The 21,971-nt window shown below is 34.3% G+C and overlaps 1 protein-coding gene across 4 annotated transcripts in view; it reads right to left on the reverse strand.

The window, feature by feature from the left end:
- BTBD9 (BTB domain containing 9) overlaps positions 1 to 21,971 on the reverse strand; it is a 366,504-nt gene that overhangs the window by 327,618 nt on the left and 16,915 nt on the right. For all 4 annotated transcript variants that reach the window (XM_011354554.2, XM_011354556.2, XM_023527551.1 and 1 more), the window contains exon 2: positions 1,495 to 1,706. In XM_011354554.2, coding sequence (XP_011352856.1) covers positions 1,495 to 1,679 — 185 coding nt within the window. In that variant the 5' untranslated portion in view covers positions 1,680 to 1,706. The remainder of the gene's footprint in view (positions 1 to 1,494; positions 1,707 to 21,971) is intronic.

Consider the following 21,971-nt stretch of genomic DNA (forward strand, 5'->3'; position numbering starts at 1 on the left):
ATCTAAGATAGCACTGGTAATGACTTTGAGTTTAGCCTACTGAGCCATCAGACATTAAAGGTAAAACAGCCAAAAAGAGACATCAAGAACAAAGTCAATAACTGAAGGAAGTATATTCCATTCACTCAATGTGATCTTCAAATCTCTAAAAGTATTTGAGTTTAAGAATATACCGATCCCCTAAAAGGTACCCACATACAGTTGTCTCAAATTATTTTTGAAAGAGGGTAAGGTATATACATACTATTAGCAAATATTAAACATAAAGCTAAAAAGTTCTGATAAGAAAGAATGGACTCTTAAAAAACACTTTAAAGTAATGAGTGGACCAAAAGTAAGAAAAGGAAAAGAAATACAAAAGAAAAAGTGTGCAAGGACAGAGGCTTGTAACAAATAGTGACTAGACCAAGGTCAGCTGCCTTCGGAGAGCTGACCATTATTGAGAAGAAAAAGAGAGTGTCAGGTAGAACTCTTAATAGACTCCTGTATTTTCTAGACTCCCAGCTTCATCTACAGTGGCATTTTACATGTACAAGATGGAATGTTCTAAAAATGTTTATAAAGTACTGCAAGAGTTCTAGCTAAATAGTTAAATATTTCCAAGAGACATACTTTACTACAATGTGTGTCTCTAGGTGTTGCTGTTTTGCTGTCAATTAATTCTGACTGCAGTTTTCAATAAAAGATAACTGAAATTTTCTCTAAGCCACTGGCATCTTGATTTTAGATATTAAGTTGCCCAGGCAAATCCATGATTTTATGGATATGGACTCTATGGATTTATCAAAGATAAATTACATTCTGTGATCACTCTCTTTTAACTAACATTAGGTAAAATGCAGGGTAATAAGAGCTCAGTTTAATATTTATAACCCTGGAAATTAAGGGTTAGAATAACAAACAATAGCTACATATAATTTTTATATTAATTAAATACATAAATATTTTGTTTAGTTCTACTTCTAATATAAGTATGAAACAGTCTCAGTAAATACTTAAGTTTCATTTAATTTGGGGTTATCAGACTGCCTGTCTTAGAGACAGATGTGCTGGGTTATCTATAGATCCTGGATGTCAGTAGTCTGAAACTAAGAGGTATTCTATTCATGTTCATTAGCAAGTCCAGAGGGTAGTCTGTCTATACAGCAAGAAACCTATCTGCCAACAAATCATTAGTCATCAACTGTGAGGAGAAAGTAAGGGAAACAAAGACGCAACCTGAGAAATATTCTAGAGTCTTGAAAATTAGTTGATTGGGTACAGTCTAGGCAGGGGAGCCTTCTAACTCTATAACTCTAACTCAAGATGGCTCCTGAAGAGAAAGGCAATTTTCAAAAAATAACAAAAAGTCTACAAAGACAAAATTCTTATAGATGCAGAATTGAAGGATTGCTAGTATTTATTGTTATGCTTTGTTACATAGTTTTCATAGAGTAGAAAATATCAATGTTTCCTACTAGTGACTTGAATCTTCAAAAAGTATTACAGACTTACCGAAAATACTGGCACCTCGCTGCTAAAATTACCCTGTGGGCAGGAAAACGTTTCTTTTCCACGACAAATGTGACGTCGCCATATTCTTCCCCAATCAACAAGGCACCAATATGTTCAGACAAAATGTGCACATGATCAATTTCCCCCACTGCAGTAAAGGGGCGAAGAGGGTGGCTGTTACTCATCTTGTGGAATAGATGATAGTCGCTGATCTAGTATATAAAGAAAGGATGAGAGTTATTGGGGGGAGAAAAGTATACTTAGAAAATCACATACCATAAACATAGCTAAGTAAAAATTTAAAGTACTTCAGAAAATCACATGAGAGAGATTTCATCATTAATCCATTTATTCTGGCAAGCAATTTAGCTTGCTTCCATTAATTCCACTACCTTCACTGCCTTATCACATTAGGAAAACAAAAATAAATGCCCGGTCTTCAAACACTAACAGCACTTAGAACTATCACAGTCTAGATCGCTGTGCCCAAATACAGGTCCCTCATTCCTCAGTACCTCAGGAAAAGGAAAGTCAACAACCAGAAGATTCCTCTTTTAGCACAGATATATTTAATAAGGTAGGGTACACTATACCCAGAATAAAAGTCATTCGGGCACAGATCTAGACCTAAATCACGGAATAAACTAAATCATCACATTTCAAATAATTTCAGAAGTTTTGGTCTAAAATCATCTTAAGTATTTTATAAAAAATATAAAATTTCTAGATTCACAAAATAACGACATTTTTTAATGAAAGTTTATAGCAAGCATCCTAATCCTGCTCAAAAAAAGAAAACCCGAAATATTTTTCTCAAGACTAACTTCTAGTTCGAACTTGCAGCTCTGATGATCACAATGCAGGTGTTTACCACATTATTACATTTATTCTCATTTACAGGCACTTCTTTGCTTTTGTATGCAATGCCTTTCTGCAAATGTAACTAAAAAGCAAAGAACTAAAACTTGATTAACATCTTTACATTTTGGAAAGGGAAATTATGTGCTTTGAAAACTAAAAATGTTTATGTTCTTAAGTCTGTACAATATTTGCAGGTACTGCTCTTTCTGGTGTAAGTAACCCAGCCTTCGCTAGCATTCGGGTGCCCAAGGTGGAAATGTGGTGGACACCTCAGAGGTGAGCCAGCTACCCTACACTACACCAGAGACTAGGGGAATTGAGCTGGATATGCTCTCTCCACTAGCCCACAACACCTTCTCGAACTCTCCATTTGGACCAGGAAGGATTAAAGGGTAAACCATTCCTAATCTTTCAACTTTCACATCCAGATCCATTATTAGCAAAGTGTGTGAAAAATAGTCTTTACCCCAGTGAGTACAGTGGAAGCTCCTCATGGTCCAGGTTCTCCAGTTACCAGCTACTCCATGCTCACCTCCAAAAGAGGGAGTTACATCAAGGACTGTCATTTAGAGGAACATGGAGGATGTTAGGCAAAGAGACAAGCTCCTGGCCCCCTATAGAGTAGGAGCATCAGAGGGCTAGCAGCATACTCTCCTTGTTACCAAGGCAAATCTCTTTCTTTCAACTGCAATCTCCATTTGAAAGCCCTAAAAACGGAATCAACTCCAGTCAACTGTGTATGAAAGACCAAATTCAACTTAAGAAGATCAACTTAGGAGTGTCAGCAAATCATGTGTGAATCAATAATCTAATGTGTGATATAACAGTCTAACACAGGAGCTGGCAAACTCTCTGCAAAGGGTCAGATAGTAAAATATTTTTAGGCTTTATAGGCTATATAGTCTCTGTCACGATACTATTCAACTAAAAGCAGCCACAGACAAAAGTAAATGAATGAGCATGGCTATATTCCAATAAAACTATTTATAGAAAAGAGTTGGACTTAACCCTCAGGCTATAGTTTGCTAATCCCTGCTAATAACATATGATTAAGGACTGACTAGATAAAGAATCAGACTGTTTTTGTTTTTTGTTTTGGGTTCTGGCTAGGTTACCCAATCAATGTTCAAAATAACATGGTCACTTCCTATGTCAGCCATGAAATTCTGAAAGCAACTCGTGCCCGATTTCAAAATCCCTTTCTTCTTCAACACAAACTCTCTCTCACATCACTATCTAATATTTCAATGATGATGCATAACTCTAAACAAAACAGATGCTTTCTCTGGCTGAAACGATGCAATGCATATACAGCCATACCTCAGAGATATTGTGGGTTCAGTTTCAGACCACCGCTGTATAGCAATAAAGAAAATAGTAATCTTTTGGTTGGTGGAGGGTCTTGCCTTCAATTTGTAAAAAATGCAACATTTTTATGGCTCAATAAAAGGACGTGCAATAAAACAAGATGTGCCTATACCCAGTGAATATATTCTCTGGTATAACATTCTCTTAAAATTTTATCCACGTCATCAGTAAGATTCAAATGATTGACTAAATGGTTCTTGACGGACAATGACTGATTTTTGGTTAACTCAAAAACAAATTTATAATTCTTCGATTGATACATAATAAACATTAATAATACATATATAAATATCATCTTAATAGGTTCTCCAGATCTGTACTTAATACATACAATTTCATTTTGTTAAATTTACATTTTAATTATGCTTTTCCAACTAGAGATATAAAGTGAAAATTGAGAGGTATACAAAATAGCCACTTATATGGAAATAAACACATTTTTTATTGGCATATAGAAAGAATTTTAATTAGACCAGTGATTCTCAATGAACTTGCCAGACACTGGAATCACATGGGAAGCTTAAAAAAAAAAAAGATGCTTGAGCCCCACCCATCAGAGATTCTAATTTAATTGGTCTCAGATGTGATTCTAATGAGCAGCATGGAAAAGAGGCACTGATTTAGACTCCGTTGTAGGTTCACAACCCTTACATAGGTGCACACATATATAAACAAAATATCTGCTGACAAAATTAGTTTAGGATATGATTCCATTTTAAATCGTATTGCAAAGAAGCAAATGGTGCTAACAAAGTTACCAATGTCACAGCTTGTATGCAGAATATATTTTCACCGGATGCCCTAGCTTATCTACAATGTGATAGTTTGGGTCCACTCACTTAAATTAAAAAAAGCATGTGTTAGAAACCATACATCAATAAACTTAATTTTTTAAAACACCAATTTTAATTTGATAAATAAAATTGGAAAAAACATTTTAAGTTCATGGAGTAAAACTGTTTATTGACTTGTTTCTTAAGCTTTAAAACTTACTCTGCCACTAATGACATAGGTGATTTTGACAAATTTTCTAACTTCCATGAGATTGTTTCTACACCTGTAATGACATGGTTATATTAGGGATTTTTTTAAGTTATGTTTTTTAACTCTGCCACTGCCTTTTAATATCGCTGTTTTGGCCTATCACATAAAATGGACTCTCATGACAGCATATGGTTGTACTCATGTCTGTGATTTACCACAGCAAAAGAATACAAAGCAAAATCAGCAAAGGTTTTGAAAAAGCACATGGAACAAAGTCTGAGAGAAACCAGAGAAAAGCTTCCAAGGGTCCTCTCCCAATGGAGATACACTGGATGTATCCTCCCAGCAAGATGTGACAAAATGTGTTAAATGTTACCAACCAGTAAACTTATCAGACACTCAATACCTATGGTGTTTAATGAGGGGGGCTGTTAATGTAGATAGCTCTTGTCTGGCATGTATCCAAATTCCAGTCTCCAAGAATGAAAGTAGTACTGAACATAAATCACAATTGTTTATACAAACGGTTTAAGTGAGCTTATCAATTAATAGCAAGAATCTTTCTAAAATCTGTCTCCTGATGCCAGAAAAGGGACAACTTTGCAAGCAGCCCTTTCTAAAGGTAAAAGTTCAATACTGCTATGTTAACTCTTTTTTCGTATGTTCCAGAAACAGAGAATCTAATAACGTTAGCAAAAGCACTGAAAACAAGGAATCTAAAAGCCTATCTGATACACTTATTTAATCTTAGATTTGGATAGGACAAAGTATACTAAAAAAATAATCTACCCCACCTGTCCAAATGTATTCCTGACCTCTGACCTCCCAATATGCTAGATCCAGTTTCATGAACAGGTTTCTTCAAAGCTTCGAGGATCAAATAATTCCAATGTTAAACTATTCCTGTGCAAATAGGAAAAAGCAGTTTTCTGCTTCTTCTTATGAAGCCAATGTAACCCTGACACAAGATGTGACCACAACCACACACTGAAAAACCAGTATACATGAAAAAAATCCTATGTAAAATATTAGGAAACAGAATTAAGCAGAAGGATGCATGACAAAGCAGGTCAATTCCAAAAGGATGGATGAATATTAGGGAACGTAACTGTCATCAAATTAAAACGTAAAAAAATTAAAATATACAATTAGCATAATAAAAACTAAAATACCTTTTATGCAATCATTAATAAGTTTATTTTTTAAAATTTTAAGTGAATAGGAATAAAATGATACTTCTTTAGCTTGATACACACATACAAAGACTAACTGTAACAAATGTAAGCATCTGGTTAATAATAAAACACTAGAAATATTCCTAGAAAGTTCAGAAATAAGATATCTAATCTTATCATTATTAATATTTTTCTGGAACCAAACAATGCAATTAAGAAAACCAAGTTAAAGGTAAACTGAGGAAGAAACAAAGGCAAAATCATCACTACTACTGATAATCTGCCCACATGAAATAACTATGAGACTCAACTGAAAAGATGTAAGAGAAAATAAAGGAGATTCACTAAAGTGACCACATAAAATTATTATATAAAAACATATAGTATCCTAAATTACATACCATCAGGTATAAACGTCATGCTGTATACCTGAAACTAATATAAAATAATATTGAATGTCAATTCTAATTGAAAAATTAAAATAAACATATGGAAGAAAAAACAAAAAAATAAAAATAAATTTAAATAAAAATAAATAAAATAGTATCCCTTTATGCCAAAATAACCAGCTAAGAAAATGAGAAAAAAATTGCAATTTATAATTGCAAAACACATGCAATAACCTAGAAATAAACTCATAGAACATGTAAAGGAAATTATAAAACTCTATTGAGGGATTTCAGAAAAATAAATGAAGAGACATACACTGTTTGGAAATAGACCAATGTTGTAAAGAGACCAATCATCTTTAAATCACCGTATTAAAAACACATATTTAATATTTTGTTGTACTTTATATTGTGAACAAAAACAATGCTTTACTAACAGCAAAATTCAACAAAACATTCTTGGTAGGGACACACAATTAAAAAATAATAATTTGACAAACTGGCACACATATTAGAATATTGAGAATGAGAAGTAAGAATTTTATATTTATCAAAGGTTTTTTTAAGCTAACAGCATTCTAATTAATACAGGAATTAAAAGTAGTGTATATCATAATCACACAGAGTTTTTAAAGTAAATTGGGATAAAGAAGTTCATCTAGAAGAATAAATATGTAATTTATTATATCCTAAAAAAAAAAGAGCAATAAGAAAGGGGGTCAGCTTACTGGATGAGAAAGCAAATGATAAATTAGAGCAATTAAAACAATGTCACATTAGAGAGACAGATCATTGGAGCACGTTAGTCCAAGTATATGTACAAATTCTGTATATATAACTGAAACATTTCAATTCAATGGAAAAAAATACAGATTTCTCAAAAGGTTTGGCTAGCCATTTTGAAAAAAGTAAGCTGAATATTTACACAAGAGCATAAAATTAAGTACATAAGGATATTAACTTTAGCACTTTCTGTAACAGTAAAAAATTGGAAAAACTTAAATGCCTATTTAAAGGGAAATGGGTAAACAAATAATGGTAAGTCTATACAATGGAATATTATATAATGATTTAAAAAGAATAAAGTTAAAGGCTACTGACACTGAAAAAAATCTTAAATATATGTATGCATGTGCAAGAAAGGTGAGCTGGAAAACAGTATTAGAGTAAAATCATACTTTGTTAATAAATAAAAAGCAAACACCAATTTGTTAACAAGAGTTACCCAACTGATCAGTGTTATGGGAACATTTTTACATAGCGCGCTACATATTTTTGTAATGTTTAAAAATTTTATTACGAGTGTGTTTTATTTGTAATAAAACTATATATAAATACTTCAATAACTTTGGCCACTAAAATTACAAAATATATTAGTCTGTGTATGAGACAGCAAGTGTTTTAATTTGCCACAACCAATAGTGCCTGATTTAGTGACTAAAACAGAATGGTAAGCAAAGGGACTATATATTATCTCCAAGGTAAAAATTAACAACTTGAAAGTAAGGACAAAAAGTTCATTACACTAAGACAGGCAAAACATAATGAATATCAGATACCTGAGTAGCATAGTCTACTAGGACACTACCTGATACATCCCAATTAAAGATCTTCACCTTACGGATTTCAGCACGACTTTTTCTAGACTTAAGGCAGATTTTCTCAGATGCAAACAAAATGCTCAGAAATCTGCTTCAGTTGACAATCCTGGAGCCTAAAACTTGCTGATGTTCACAAGATAGGGCAGGTGTAATCTGTTTACTTAAGCTGTTCCTTCAAGGTGGGAGGAAGGAGAAAAGTAGGAAGCCAGGAAAAACAGGGACTTACTCCGAGAGATCACGAATACCTCAACCATGTACACAATTATTAGTTGACGGTTCTGGCACTTCATATGGATTTATCAGGGATGGTGGTATAGAAACTACACTATTTTTTGTAGGTGGTTAACTTACATGGATTCAAATATATCAAAAAAAATTTTTAAAGACAAAAGAAGCAGTACTAAAATTCTCAGGGTTAGTGACTATTCATTATGCAATATGAAACCCACACTCATTTGTTCTAACCAAAATAATAAACAATGTCCATCAATAAAGTAAGAGCACTATATGTAGTTGATCATGTTGAAATGTCATAATTGCCTCTTCAGAAGTTTGAAAAAACCAAGTCAACCTAAATATCGATTTCTTTACTCAAAGCACACTTCTAGTTGAACTGTTTACAAACTTTTCTTTTACAAGGGTTTATCACATTTTTTAGAATTAAAATTTTATTCGCCAGAGTTTAATCAGGAAATAGACAAAAAGCAAAGTTCTACCAGGTAGAGATGCCAATGAGTCCTTCAAAGCTGTATAAATCTCTCCTGGGACGCTCTCTTCACCCTGCGTATTTCCTGACTATAGGCCTTTATGGGAAAAAAGACCTTCTGCTCTTAATTGCAAAATATAAATGATCTTCCTCTTGAGGAAAGAGATGGCATTTACAAGCATATGGTTTAGCAATTTCTTTCTGCTCTTGGTATCCATGTGGTGTGTAATTTGAAGTAGTATTCCTTAAACTTTAAATTAATATTGCTTGGGGAGATAAATGATATCTTGTCCGCATCTCAAACACTCTAAAAAAAAATCACATTCCACTTTCTCATGGGAAGGATACCTCACTTCTTTTGATATATACACTACCCACATCATCCAAAAGTTTGAATGAACAGGTGTAGAATGACCACACTGGTAAGTATAACCTTGATTCTGATATTCTGCAAATCCAATTCTAAACCTTACAGAAGAGTAATAACACTCAGGAAGTAAAGTGCTACCGTGAAAAACACGATGGAATTCATAGGCATTTTCTATTATCAGGATTCCTGAAATGTCTTTCTCTGGGAAAGATTAAATGATTTCTAACATCCAATCCAGCTGCAAATTCTTGTCACTCTACAATTTTATACATTTGTAAATAAATGTTTATAGATAAGCTCAGCTTGGAACACTAAAAAATTTTGTTATGCCATAACAAAAATATTTGACAAGATTATTTTATTGAGAGTATATGTAACTCCATTTATCGATTATTACATTGATTCTCCACTTCTCTCCCAAGGGACAAACTAGTTTCTGAATTTGTATATAATTCATTTGATAAAGATTAAGCTCCCTCTACACTACAGGCCCAGTGCTAGGTGACAGAAACACAAAGATTAATACTAGAGCTGTAGCTACCTTTGAAGAACTCACTGTCTACTAGGAAGGTAGGACTAGATGACAAATAATGTCAATTCTACAACTAGCAGGCCATAAGTTTATGATTTTTAGAAATCATAAGTCAAATATAGTTATCTTCCATAATACCATACCAAAATAACCACAGCTATGCTAAACAGAATATTAAATGAATAGGAACTCAGAAAATTATGGTATAAATTATGGTATACTTTTATATCAGAATAAGAGTTAATATTTAAATAACTGGCTACTTTCTCTCCAAAATGGGGTGCTCACAATCCATGGAGAGTATAATACAAACCATAGAAATTTGAGAAGAAAACCTTAACACTTCTATTGATATGTATTTTTAACCTAGAAAAGGGAGAAAAAATAAGCTTTAGTAATAGTTAATATGTAGTTGGACATTGCCTCTCTCTCATGATCTGCATGTCAAAAAAGAGTCACTTGCCTCATAAGATAAACAGGTGTCTTGAGAGAAGAGTAGGAATTCGACTCACAAAGTGGCAGGGCTGAAGGTAGTATCCTAACTTGCTCAAGGGAAGTTATCAGGTTTACCTGTGTGCTTGCTTATATGTATTTTCTATTTGTTATCTAGTTTTAATTAAATTACTGCTCACAAAATGACAAGAGGATTTAAAAAGGTTCTTACAAGGAAACCACTCATTGAAGATAATGTAACATTGCCAACACAAGCAAACGAGAAGAAAAAGACTATTATGACAACTCTACTGGTAACTAGATTTTATAAGGTGACTCTGCCATAAGTCCTAGAGATTTAATGCAGAGTACAGTGAATACATATAATATTGTATTATAACTATCAAACCTGCTAAGAGACTAGGACTTTATTCCTTCCACTAAAAAGCAATGATAATTATGTAAAATGATACAAGTCTTAATTATTGCTACAATGGCAATCTTATCACAATATATAAATACATCAAATTAATATATCGTACACCTTAAACATTTACACAAAATGTTAAATGTCAAATATATTTCAACAAAAAACTGACTTCCAAATTTGAAATAATCAAGATCATTTGAAACATACACTATTACTAACAATGAACATCCATACAAAAGGAGTTAAACATATGTTCAATGAATAAAAATTAGTTGAATATTTTAACCTAAAAAGAAGCTTAAAACAAAATTACAGTTTAGTAGCATATTAACCATTTTGCAGTAGGGACACCAAAAGTACTTCTCACCTAGTAATAATGGTGACTATTTATTGAGGATTTACTATAAGCCAGACAGAGTCCTAAGCATTTTACATACATCATCTTATCTAATATTCAAAGAACTGGATTAGGTAGGTGCTATTTTTTATCCTAATTTATGGATAGGAAATTGAGACACAGACAAGATTAGACAACTTGTCCAAGGCCACAGACAATGAAGGTCCCGTCAGGGTCCTGAACTTACAAGAGTTGCTGTAGTTACATGGAAGAAATCAGAAATGATTCTGACTCAGATTCCTAGACCTGACGAGCAGTTCTCAAACTTTAACACACCCTACTCAAACCAGGGAAAATATGTCATGGGTGATAAGAATAAAGTGTCATTCATTTTTTCAAGACAACTTTTGGAGATTACATATACGTGTGCTTTATTAATATGGGAAGAATAATTCATATTTTAACTGCAATGTAGTTAAACTGTATTAACCGAAAAATTATAGACCAAGAATATTAATACACATATGCATCAACATACATTATAGGGTTAACTGAACAACCTACAAATTAAGTTGATAATAAGAAGGCTAAACAGTAGTTTATAATAAAAAAAAAACAAAAATAGAAACAACAAAAAAGCACAACCAACTCAACATATGCTGATGTATCTTCAAAAATGTAAAATAATTCTACCTTATGTATGTTCACATGCGGAACAGGAGCTTTGCAACATTGCTACAGACTGCATAAAAGCCAGACTTCTTAGTAGGAAAATAAATCAGAATCTTTTATAAATTGTAGTATTATGCTGATGTGGATTTATGAATGCTACATTTCACATGCCTTTGATTGTTACTAGTAAGTCATCAAAGGACACATATAAATAAAATACTACGAAGTCACCTGACATTTGTCAATATTTTTTGATCAGGACCCACCAGTGGCCTTGAGCCATCTTTCTGAGAAGTGTTCTCTTAAACAAGGCAATGCTCTTGGGTCAGTTTGGCAATGATATCTAATTCTGTGGTGGTTGGGAGAAGCTACTCTATTATTCAATCACAAAATATCTAAGACTCTGAAGGCAAAAACAGCACAATATGTAATTTGCAGTATTATTTTTATTTCTATTCAATTCAAGCCGTTTTCAGTTTCTCTGGATCTCATCTCTAATTGAAACAATCTTTCCCAAATACCTGTAAACAAACAAAAGCATTCAAATCTGGTATCCTAGAACAAAATAAATATCAAATTACCCAAGTGAGCTTCACTGTATTATGTTTTAAAGTTTCCTCACTGACGTTTGCTGTTTCTTCTTCTTCCCTACAAAGTATCTTCTTAAGCTTATGCTTCAAAAAAGGCCTCATACTCTGCTGATGGGACTGCAAATTGGTACAGCCACTATGGAAAACAGTATGGAGGTTTCTCAAAAAACTGAGAATTGATCAATCATACGATCCAGCAATCCCTCTACCGGGTATTTACCCCAAAGACTTGAAAACTCATATCTGAAAAGATATTTGCACACTGATGCTCATAGTAGCATTATTCACAGTGGCCAGGGCACGGAAGCAATCAAAGTGTCCTATGATAGATGATTGGCTAAAGAAGCTATGGTACATATATACAATGGAATATTACTCAGCCATAAGAAGAGATGAAATACTGCCATTTGCAAAAACATGGATGGACCCCAAAATAATCATACTAAGAGAAATAAGCCAGACAGAAAAAGTTGAAAATCACATGACATCACTTATATGTGGGATATAATCCTAAAAGCAACAAATGAACAGGACAAACAAACAGAGACACATGGACATGGACAATGGACTAGTGGTTACCCGAGAGGAGGAGGAAGTGGAGAGGGGGAAAAATTTAAAAATGTTAAATAAGTAAGTAAGTAAGTAAATAAGTAAGTAAGTAAATAAATAAATAAATAAATAAAAATATGTTTAAAAAAATAGGATAAGGAGCAAAACCTTATCATTAGATTTTTTAAATCTAAGTTCTCAATGTTGACCCAAAGATCTACATTATCCAGCCACCTCAGCTCCTGTTTGTTCCACTGTGTAATTCCCTCTAAGGCAACCTTCTATAAGATGGGATGACTGCTGGGAATAACAAGTCATGAACTACAACTCTAAAAAGTGGCTATCACTTAATAGGTCTCAGAGTTTACACAACTTTTTTCAGGTTCTCAGCCTTATTGGTCCCAAGTCCATTGAAAACTACATGAACTGTATGCTGGGAACAGAAAAATATATATGTACCTAGAGCCAGAAAACAATGAAAAAGTCATGAGTGCAGAGGTTATTAGTTGTAATAATATCTGAAAATACAGGACAAGCCATTTCTGTTTAATTTCTTCAGTGGCAACTTATGGGTCTGTAATATTCTTGCCCAAATTTAAATTATGTTTTCCTAATTAATAAAGGTTATTATAGTATAAACTCCCATTAAAGCAGTGGAATCACCAATTGCAACAATTTAATTTCTTTGTAGCAAAGCTACTGTGAATATGTGCATTATTGTTTGTGTAAGGAAATTGGCTTTTCATTTGTACATGTTATAAAAATGTTCCACTGTGCATACTTTGATGCAGTTTGTTAAACTGCGATATCTTGGCTATTTCTGGGAAATTGCAAAATAAAAAAAAGATCAACTCTGAAAAATTAGTCCACCTAAAATCTTAATTTAAAAGTTTATCTGTTGCCATTCTAGATCATAATCTAAAAGAAATGTTTACAAATTATACTAGTCTTTCTTCCGTTCCTTTTAAACCCAGTATGTAATTTCTTTTAGTTTTGTGAGCATTGTCTTTATTCCTCCAACATACTATTCTATACTCCAATAGAAAAAAGAATAAAACTCAGAGATAATCATCTTCTACATGTAGTCTAGGTATTACTGTCCGAACAGCCACTGATGCAAATCTATAGGCAGTCAAGTGTATAGCCAAATCAAAATCTATAGTGTATACTTAAGAATAAGCGAATGAACAGCACATATCAAGCAAATAATTTTCATTTAGTAACAGAAAAACTTAGACAAGTTCGAGAAGCCCATGCCTCTTAAGATTAAGAAAAGACTTCATGTAAAACGATCACCCCTTCATGTTATTTATTTATTTATTTACTTATTTATTTATTTATGCCTATAGCACTTGGTCTTCCTAGGTGGTCTCTCATACAAGTACTAATCAGGTCCAACCCTGCTTAGCTTCCAAGATCAGACATCGGGCTTGTTCAGGGTGGCATGGCCATAGACCAGGGACCATGGCTCCACTGGGGCACAAACCCAGGACCCTCTGCGTGTAAAGCAGACGTGCTAACCACTACACTACGGAACCACGTTCCCCTTCATGTTTTAAACTTAACCTTATCCCAAATGTTCCACAAACTCCCATGAATAAGCAAATATGCAGCATGCCCTCTTCTGGTGCGCATATAAACTTCACTTACACTGTAGGAGAATAAAACTCATTTAAAAAAGGAACAATGTATGGGTTTTTTTTCTCCTCCTCTTTTAGAACAAAAACTCTAATGGAGGGTCTTCTGTCTTCTGGGTACTAACACCCCTAAGATACTAATGAATAATTGATGAGCTTATGATTAGACTGCTATCCTCAGCTATGAACAACATTCATGGACCAAATTTAATTCACATCTAATATTAAATTCTATCTCTTTTATCATGACCGAAATATGCATAAAGGCTGATCCCTCTTCCTTAGATTTTCATTAGTTGATTCTTTACCTAAAGTCATAATCTCGATATGTGACCAGCTCAGCTACAGCATCAACTTGGGATGTCACTGACACAAATTCTCATAGTCCACCAAGAAAAGATACTAAGACCACATCTTTATAAGCAAAACAAGCCTACAATGCAGGTACCTTAGGAATAACAACATTGACACAAGAGGAGAAGAATCTATTTATACTTTAAAAGCAGAATACTTTCTCATGTCTAAGAGAAAAAATAGTGATTAATAATTTTAATATTACTAAGTTGGATTTCATTTAGTTGAAATCCCATCACATTATTTGATAAAATGATCAAATGTAGCAGAAATGCTATATAATAAACAAATGCCTACAGTCAATAGAAATATCTTTCTCCGAGTTTATAACTGAAGCTTATATTTTACTTGGCCAGCAGGGTAGGGTCAGCTGCTGATGAAGAAACGAGATTCATAAAATGCTTTTTTTTTTTTTTCTGTGCTATACCTATGAGCAAATCTAAAGTAACCCATATATCTTGTGGATAAAGGTGGGTTTTAAATAATGGAAGAGGGTAGCTTATTAAGGGTATTAAATGAAAGATGTTCCATGCAGACAACAAGATGGCAAGGGGAGGAGTCTCACGGTACTATCGGAAAATATGAGACTGAAAAGGAAGTTAGTTATGAGTAACAACAGAGAAGAAGAGACAATAATAAACAGTACGGTAGAACCTGGCCATATAAAATGTGTCTAAAGTAAAATGTCTCTAAGAGAACACAGATCAGAGACTGAGAAGAAGTCATAGTTCTTCTGCGTAAGATCTAGGCAAATCATTTCAAGTCCCTGACACTCAGTTTCTAACTTGGAAAAGGGATGAGAAGGATTCAGCTACATTCTGTGGTCCCTGTAAATACTAAAACTCTATTTTAACTAAATTGTATATATAGGAAACAATGATCTCATATACTGCTATAAGCATAAACTGGTTCAGCTTTTTGAAGATTTGGCAGAAGCTGTCAAATTTAAACATACATTTCCTATAACCCAGCAATTGTGCTTCTAGGAATATATAAGGTTATTAATTTGGCATTACTTATAAAAGCAAAAAGCTGGAGGGACTAAATGTCCATCAATATGGCAAGTGGAAAATAAATTATAATGCATCCATACAGCACAGCCATTAATAATAACAGAACAGATATGAATATTCTGACCTGGGCTCTAAAACATAGTAAGTGAAAAGAACAGGACCTGGTATAATAGGATCCATTTATGTAAATGTATGTGAGTATATGTACATATTTAAGAAAGTACTTAAATATCTACTGAACTAATTAAAGAAATATATACCTGGAAAAAATGACTGCAAGGACACACATCACACTGTTAATAGCAGTAACCTCCAGGGAGGGGAGTGAGAGTGAAAGGAAGAAAAGAAATGAATAGGAAGTTTTATGTTTGAACTCAATGTACTTCTAAGGGTTTCCTTCTTTTAAAACAAGAATTGATTATCTTTTATATAAATGAGATTTCAAAAACTTTTAAGAACTGGAAATTTTAAAAAGTAATGAGATATTTGTTTATCAAAAGGAAGCTTAAAAAAACAAAAGGATGAAAACACTGATATAGATGATCTCTAACTTGTTGCACTTCATTGAGAAGCAATGTGAGGAAAAATGAGCCAACATTGATGTGAATAAATTTTTAGTGAAAAACAGATTTTTTAAAGTTATATGAAAATAAGCCAAAACACAAATTCATGGAGAGCAATGACTAGGTCTTTCTCCTTGGTGTCCCACAAGGACAGCATTCAATAATAAATACTACATTGAAATAAAATGATCTAAACATAGCTTGTAGACACAAATGTTGGAGTCCATGTCATTCCCAAAAACTATTTATAAAAATATCTGTGCTCATCTTAAAAATATCTCTCAATTACTTATAACTGTACGTTTTCATCAAGTTCTCATTCCCCCTAATAGTCAGCAGGTATTTGGTTTCCTAATTTCTACTTTACGAACCAAGATTATACTTCTACATCACACTTTGTATGTTTCTAACATTTTTCAAATACTTTTTTAAAAAAACCACCTAATTTTTAAGCAGCACCTTTCATTTTTTCCTAAGTCTCTAATGATTTATGGTTTTTTCTATAATAAATTCTATAAATATTTCAAAAGTATGTAAATAAACATTAACAATATAATTCTGAGAGTTAACATCCTGTAAAAATCTGATATGTGATTAGTCTATTTTTCCATTCACAAAAATATAAAACTCCTGTTGATGTGCTTTTAGACAGCGCAAAGGTTTGAATTTTCAGAACAGAGGAAGGACAGGATGGACTATCCATTCTTTCGATACTTCTATGTTATTTAGTGTGTTAGAATAAGCCTGTGTTTTTCTTTATAAAGGACCTATGGGAAGCAAATGTTTAAGAATGGAAGTTCATCAAGAAAATGATGCAAATAGCTCAGTTCTAGGGATATTTGCTTCTCAGCTAATATTCGACTCAACAAACAACTAGCAAAGACTTATTAGGTGAGCTCCAGGGAGAAGAAAGTAAAAGGTAATGAACATTACCTATAAATACAAATGAAAAAAAGTTAACTACTCTTCTCCCTATGCTGTAACACCTGTAACTTAGAGATCATCGAGCAAATGATCATCACAATTTCCTCTCCAATCTCACCCCTTCCACAATTAACAAAAGATGACATTTCAAAGGCAAGTTATTTATAAGCTTTAGATTTCTTAACTTTTTTCCACAGAAACAATATTACAGTACCTGGTGACTAGCCACAAATGTCTATTTATTCCCAATTGCTTTAAAAAGTGGGCCACTATGGAAACTAATCACTATGAGTAACAATATGGGAAACTGCTACATCTCAATTTGGAAAGAAAAAAGATACCTTTATCAGCTTCAGGGCAATATAACAGAAAACTCTTCACTAGACTCTGCTTACTAGGGTCAGACCCAGGAATCACTACTCTTTTTCTCTTTCAGTTTGCCTTGTCTGCAGATTTTCAGTGGCTTGTTTGTCCTCCTCCTCTGCGCCTCCCCCCACCGCCCCCGCCCAAGCTCTCTTAGCAGTAGAACACAGTCAGAACTTTCATCCACTTTCCTCCCTTTAGAGCTGCATAGGCCAAAACAGTAGCCATTCACCAAATCTGGTTACCGAGCACTTAAAATGTGGCTAGTCTAAATTGAGATTTGCTGTAATTATAATATACACATTGTATTTCAAAGTCTTAGTAAAATATTTCATTTATTTTTTTCATATTGAGATGCTGAAATTATATTTTGGATATATTGGACTTAATAAAAATATTTTAAAATTAATCTTAACTATCTTTTTCTTCAGCATGGCTACTAGAAATATTTTAATTACAAATATGGTTTGATCTGTGGCTCACATTACATTTCTATTGGACAGTACTGCTTTAGAGATTATCATAGCAAAGTCACTGCCTGAGTTTGAATCTTAGAGAACCACCACTTACTACCATGTAATCTTTGACATATTATTTAACCCCTTTCTCAACTTCCATTTTCTCTTCTGTAAAATGCGGTAATAACAAAATGCTACCTCAGAGGGCTGTTGGTAGAATTAAATGAGGAAAAGCAATTACCATGGTTCCTGACATAATAAATGTGCAATAAATATTAACCACGAATCTCACTACTAAATAACTATACTATTATTACTATTTGCATGATGAAAAAAAGGACAAAGACACAAGCAGGCAGAAAGATGGAGAGAGGATACAAATATAAGCAGTCCAGAGGGAATGCTTTATTTAAATTTGAAGGGGTAGATCCATTAAGGAACAGGTCTATTTTGCCATACAGCTAAAGAACTAACTCTAGGCTGGCATCAGCTCCCAAAGACGCAGCCCATATGGAGAACTGATTATTCAATGGCAGCAACTGGGTATTTTTCCAGGACATTCTTTTCCTATAAATTTGTCAGAGAGAATGTAGAAATACACAATTAAAGAGTACTGCTGCTCCTGTAGCAGTGTGAAAAATCTTAGCCTGGACCCTGGGAGACATGGACTTGCTGACAAAGTATCAGCAAGTCAACTCTCCTCTTTGGCTACTGGTAACCTCATTTGTAAATAAAAAGAAATTACCAAAAATTCTCTGACGTCCCTTGCAGCTATGAATATTCTTCCCTCCTCTTTCCAAAAGGGCTGCAGAACAAGAATGGCTACTTTAGAGTACCACCACCATAAGAACATTCAAGGAAAGCACAGACATTGCCATCCCACTTGTTCAGCCTATCATGAAAGCCAGGGATTTAGAACTGTTAGCTTTTCTGAGACGTCATTGTGTTTTCTCATTGCCAGGCTTTTACCACTGGAACTTCTTATACCCTTCAATGCCTTCCTATCTCACTTTAAATAAAAATCATGCCCTTTACCTACAGGGCTCTGCATGAGCTGTCACCCAATCACCACCTTGAATTTATCTTCTACCCCTCTCCTGCACATTCTGCTCCAGCTACCCTGGCCCTGCTGTTCCTTAAACACAGACAAGCTTATTACTGAACTCAGTCTTTATAATTACATTCCCTCGACTGGAATGTTCTGTTCTCAGAGTCCACACTACTGGCTACTCACCAGTCAAGTCTTTGCCCCCAACCACTCTACCTAAAAGAACACCCACTCTCCACCCCCACTTCTAACCCTCTACTCCATTTTATTTTCTTCACTACGCTTATCACTAGAAAATAACCTCCATGGGAGCAAAGACTCTGCCCTGTACATCTCAGTGCCTAGGAAAGTACCTGGCACACAGGAATACTCAATACCTACATGAATGCTTAAACTAGCTAGTGTGGTCCTGTTTGAAATAACTGAAATCCACTGACCTACAAAAGAAATATAGGTATGAAGATTTGATACTAGTGGCTGTAGTAGGCAGAATTCCAAGAGGGCCCCATGATTTCCATCTCTAGTTTACACATCCTGTATAATCCCCTCCCCTTCAGTGTGGGAAATACCTGTGATTATGGGATAGTCACTCATGTGATTAGGGTACCTATATAAGACTCTGCTATAGCTGACTGGAGAGACATCCTACTGGGTTTGAAGAAGTTACCATGTTATGAGAGGGCCACGTGGTTAGGACCTGAGGGTGGCCTCTAGGAGCTGAGAGTGACTCCCAGCCGATAGCCAGCAAGAACGCAAGGACCTCAGTAATATGACCACAAGGAACAGAATTCTGCCAATCACCAATAAATTTGGTGGAGGACCCTGAGCCTCAGGCAAGATCACAGCCCCTGCGCACATCTTGATTTTAGCCTGGTGAGACCCTGAGCAAACAATACAGGTATACTGTGCCTGGACTTCTGGCCTACAGAAACTGTGAGATAATACAAGTTTTAAACTGTAAGTTTGAGATAAATCGTCCCATGTTAATAGAAAACTAATTCAATGGCCATTAATCCTATCAGACTCAAAAGCCACTTTTTATAACAAACATCTTGTTACACCCCTTACTGTTCTGAAATTCATAGATTTAGAAACTACTAAAGAGTTTTAAAAATAGGCTAAAATACAAGGGAGAAATCAAAAGAAAAATAATACATATCTCAACCACATTGGAAAACAAAAATGGGCCTTTAAATTTTCAAAATGCCCTGAGGAGAGACTCTACATTCATTGAGAACCTCTGTGTGCCAGGATCAGTGGCTCCAAATTGGGAGGATATTTAATTTAGTATTAACTTAGTATTTGCTAATTTTTTTTCTTTATATATCATTGCTGTAATTACATTTTTATCCTAACCTTTTCCAAAATGGACTTAAGAAGGTTTGAAAGCCTCATAATTTCCTCCCCCCCTCAATTATTAAGTACTCACTGGGCACATAATACTGTTCCTTGAAATTAATTTTCACAATTAAATAGATGTTTAAAGCTTCTAATTCATTTCCTAACTCTCATTTTTCAGATGTGAACAGAGAATCACCATCATCTAGTGGCTCATTATACACACTATAAAATATTTCACTCCAGCTGTGAAGTTGGCTATAGTAAATACATTTTGTTGCCTTAATCAAGATTTATAATATAATAATATAATTTTTAAAGGCCACATGCCAAAGTACTTTCTAAATTAATAAAAATACTTAGTACTTAACCTATAACATACTTTAAAATCATCACACAACTTGCAGGTAGCTATATGCCCATGTGCCCAAGGCTAGTAATAACTGATGGAGAGCCTGTCACCAAGCCTACTTACTTGATTTATTTTACAGTAGCCTTCTAAGCCCACATACATAATGGGTACTCACTTTGTGATGGGAAAATAAATTATTTAGTCTGAACAACCTGACAATGTTACTATTAATTATTAATTCATGGGATGGAAAGGGATATTCCCTAAATAGCCTTTTTTCATGACCAAATAGCAACACTATTAATAAATATTTACAGATTCCTAATTTTACAGATGAGGAAACTGAGGTTCAAGGTCACAGCCATCAGTGGCAGATCCTGGGATAAGGAAAGATAAAGCTACAGAATCTCAATTTACTTATTTAGAAAATTGGGATAACCTTGCCCCCATTAGGGTGGCTATAAGGATGCAATAAAGTAATATACAATAAAACACATGAAAGGACATAGTACAATGACTGACACTTAACTGCCATTCCATAATTATCATTTTCTTTCCCAGGGTTTCCTCCACCAATCTCTCCCGTCACATTTTTTCTTTTTTTTCTTTTTGTCAAAATATCTCTTAGGATGATGTACTTTGGTGACAATTTTCTGACATATGTATTGCATCAATAACAAATTATAGCAAATTATAGTTCATTTGAGAATAGAAGGACTCACTGGGACACTACAGAGAAAGCAACTGACCCCAACTCTCAGGAACTGAGTCTACACTCCTCAGAATATTCAAAGATTTTCAACTTGTTGGACTGAGTCCAAACCAGCTTCCCTACAGTTGAGAGTATGCAGAGTTTTGAACAACCTTGTGCTTCACATATAATAATTGGAATATCCAGAATTCTCTTTTCCATCCTTACCTTCTTGGATCTCTCTGTAGCATGTGACACTCTTGAACACGCCCTTCTTGAAAATCTACTTCCTTAGCCTCTGTGACACTCCAGCTCCTGGTTCTCCTTTTACCTCAATGTGACTCTTCCTTCACTATTGTCTCCTTAAGAGTTGTGTTTCCTAAGGCTACGCCTCCCTGGTGACTTTAACTTCTGAAACTCTTTCTGTAAGCCAGACCTCTTCTCTGAATTTCAGAGTCACAGGCCTGCAACATGATTCCACTGCATGTTCCCAACAGCACCTCAAATCAACATACTCGACACCAACTAATTTTCTTGTAACATGTATCTTCCTCTTTTAATATGCTGTATCACTACACCGTAATCCATGCTAAAAACCTGTAAATCTCCCTTCACTCTTTCTTCCCCCTGACCCCACCTCATCTGTTCAATTGGTTAGGTCTTCTAATTTCGCCTCCTAAATATTCCTGTAATTAATCTCTCCTATGCCAATCTAATAACTTCTATTCTACTTCAGGTTT

The sequence above is a fragment of the Pteropus vampyrus genome, unplaced genomic scaffold (genome assembly GCF_000151845.1).
Source record: "Pteropus vampyrus isolate Shadow unplaced genomic scaffold, Pvam_2.0 Scaffold18, whole genome shotgun sequence".
Lineage (NCBI taxonomy): Eukaryota > Metazoa > Chordata > Mammalia > Chiroptera > Pteropodidae > Pteropus > Pteropus vampyrus.